Source organism: Poecilia reticulata, unplaced genomic scaffold (assembly GCF_000633615.1).
Source record: "Poecilia reticulata strain Guanapo unplaced genomic scaffold, Guppy_female_1.0+MT scaffold_259, whole genome shotgun sequence".
In the NCBI taxonomy this organism is placed as follows: Eukaryota; Metazoa; Chordata; class Actinopteri; order Cyprinodontiformes; family Poeciliidae; genus Poecilia; species Poecilia reticulata.
In genome coordinates this window covers 59,536-62,471 of record NW_007615042.1, presented here as the reverse complement: position 1 = coordinate 62,471, position 2,936 = coordinate 59,536, and the positions used below count along the sequence as shown (strand labels likewise).

At 47.4% G+C, this 2,936-nt stretch overlaps 1 protein-coding gene across 1 annotated transcript in view; it reads right to left on the bottom strand.

Annotated features, from left to right (window-relative positions):
• elac2 (elaC ribonuclease Z 2) overlaps positions 1-2,936 on the bottom strand; it is a 9,923-nt gene that overhangs the window by 4,006 nt on the left and 2,981 nt on the right. The window contains exons 8-16 of the mRNA XM_008402807.2: positions 2,523-2,578; positions 2,393-2,451; positions 2,246-2,318; positions 2,065-2,177; positions 1,897-1,995; positions 1,690-1,828; positions 457-542; positions 264-373; positions 80-176 (exon numbers count right to left, since the gene is read on the bottom strand). Coding sequence (XP_008401029.1) covers positions 80-176; positions 264-373; positions 457-542; positions 1,690-1,828; positions 1,897-1,995; positions 2,065-2,177; positions 2,246-2,318; positions 2,393-2,451; positions 2,523-2,578 — 832 coding nt within the window. The remainder of the gene's footprint in view (positions 1-79; positions 177-263; positions 374-456; positions 543-1,689; positions 1,829-1,896; positions 1,996-2,064; positions 2,178-2,245; positions 2,319-2,392; positions 2,452-2,522; positions 2,579-2,936) is intronic.

The window sequence follows — 2,936 nt, the reverse complement described above, 5'->3', positions numbered from 1 at the left end:
ACACACACACACACACACACACACAGTCTTCAGCCTGAACACACACACACACACACACACACACCCCAGGCTGTCCTACCTGATGTTGACCAGCGTTCCGCTGACGTTCCTGGTCTTCATGGGAATCGCTGACCCAGTTCCCAGAAACACAACGTGAGGGAACCCGTCAGCCGGACCTGCAGCAGGAAGCAGACTCTGTTCAGAACCGAACTCTGGATTCGGTTCTGAACCAGCCTGATCCGACTCGGCGCGTCTGGACCCACCTGAACCCTCTGCACAGGCCGTCCGGCACTTCTCCACTTCCTCCAGGAAGTTTGGAATCTCAGAAGCTTCTTTCACAAATTCCTCCGTGTTGCAGGAGGGAACGGCGTCTCTAAACACGAGACGGGATGAAAACGGAGTAAAATTAAACATCCCATCACCGCTGTGCAGAAAGACGAGCCGACGGGAGGAAACCTCTGCCACTCCATGACGGGTCGCAGCTGGAACTTCAGCAGACACTCGGCTCGGACGTTCGGGACGTGTAAAGCCGCCTGCGGCTCCTGAACACGGAAATGAAGAAAATAACTGATTGGGTGTCAAACATGGATTCAGAAACTCCAGCGATTAAAATGTTTGTTCTGGTGGATTCAGCTGCTCTCATTTCTAATCAGTGTGAAAAACAACTAAAGCAGCAAAAACAAGACAGAAACCTCCAGAGAATAATAAAATATGAATAAATCAGATTCATTTGTTTCTAAAACCTTCAGTTCCTCCGTCAGTGTTTGACCTGGAGAATTAGATTTATGACATTTGGTCTTTAGATTTTCATTTCATTTCTGATTGTTGTAGCCAGAGGAGACCAGAAATTAACCTGAAGAAAAGATATGATCAGAAGGCCTGATTTAATATTTAAAAATTAGACACATGGTTATGTGCAAAGTCTGATACTTTAAAGAGCAAAATGAAAAATAAAACAAATTATATAAATGTAATCTGGATTTTTTTATGTAAACTGACAGCAGGAAGAAAAACTGAAGCAGCCAGACGCTAATGCTAATGGGACTTTATTGTTTACAGCTTCCTGTTTACTAAACAGGAAGCTGTAAACAATAAACAGGAAGCAGTAAACATTAAACAGGAAACTGGAAACAATAAACAGGAAGCTGGAAACGATAAACAGGAAGCTGTAAACAGGAAGCAGTAAACATTAAACAGGAAGCTGGAAGCAGTAAACATTAAACAGGAAGCTGGAAGCAGGAAACGGTAAACTGGAAGCAGGAAACGGTAAACAGGAAGCAGGAAACGATAAACAGGAAGCTGTAAACGATAAACAGGAAGCTGTAAATGATAAACAGGAAGCTGTAAATGATAAACAGGAAGCTGTAAACGATAAACAGGAAGCTGTAAACAGGAAGCAGTAAACATTAAACAGGAAGCTGGAAGCAGGAAACGGTAAACAGGAAGCAGGAAACAATAAACAGGAAGCTGGAAACAGGAAGCTGGAAACAATAAACAGGAAGCTGTAAACGATAAACAGGAAGCTGGAAGCTGTAAACAGGAAGCAGTAAAAAATAAACAGGAAGCTGTAAACAATAAACAGGAAGCTGTAAACAGGAAGCTGTAGACAGAAAGCAGTAAAAAATAAACAGGAAGCAGTAAACAATAAACAGGAAGCAGTAAACAATAAACAGGAAGCAGGAAGTGTACCGTTGCTCTGGCGGCTCTGAGCAGAGGGAAGATGTCTGGGTGGATCATGTTGAGCTGCGTCTGGATCTTGTGGCTCCGGACGTTGTGGACCGTGCTGACGTGTTCGTTGAGGATCAGATGTTCTGTTGACGACGGGAACCTGAAAAACCCGGAGTGGACTCAGACCCTGAAACAACGCGGTCCGGTTCTGAACCGTGCGGGTCCCACCTCTCCATCCACTCTTTGTACTGATCCGTCTCCAGGACGGACTCTGGAGTCATGTGGACCACCAGCACGGCCGGATCCTCCGTCCCGCCGTCTTGGAACCTGGAAGAGAGAGAGCAGTCAGCCGGACGGCTGCAGCTGCTCAGAGCCGATCCGGCTGGACGACGTTACCGTCTGAGCTGCTGGTTGGAGCACAGCGCTGGGAGGAAGTCCTCGGACGGACACTCCAGCACCAGGAAGACGGGCCCCGGGTCGATGGGGGTGCAGACCTGCTCCGGCCGGATCTGTGAGGCAAAGCAAAGCGTCAGGCGATGGAGATGTAATCTGATTACTGCCAGGGAACCAGACCCACCTCTTTTCCATCGTGCATGATGGTTTCTCCGTTTTTCAGAGCTCTGATGAGCGGACCGATCTCTGCTGTTCCTCTGCAGAGACATTTTAGGAAGAAATCAGGAAAATCGGGACAGATTTGGGTCAGACGTTAAAACACGAGACTCACACCGGCAGACCCAGGTCTCTGGCTTTAGCCACCAAGAAGTTCCCCTTCTTAGGATGAAGCTGCAGGAGAGAAAAGGACGTCAGAAACAAACACACAACCTCCAAACATAAAACCGTTTCCTGGTGCTGACCTTGCACACGAAGGCGATCACCAGGGAGGAGTCTCTGGCCACTGCACTTCTTTCACCTGAGACACAAAATAAACAGTTCAGACCAGAAACTGAACATGAACAGTTCATTCACACCAGTTCTGTTCAGTCCACTCTAATCCAACTCCAGTCCGTTCGTCTAGTCAAAGCCCGGTGAGGTGTGAATGCTAACCGACCTCTGACCTCTGGTCCTCCAAAACTCGGTCTGTTAGCCTAGCGCTAGCAGCAGAAATGACTCCTGGTCTTTAGCCAAAGACTAAAGAGAAACTAAAGAAACTGACAGGCATGGTGGTGGTGGTGTGATGCTGAGGGTCGGGTCAGGCTTCTTGGTTAAAGCTTTTAAAGCTCCAGTTCTGAAGCAGCAGTAAACAGGAAGCAGTAAACAGGAAGCAGGAA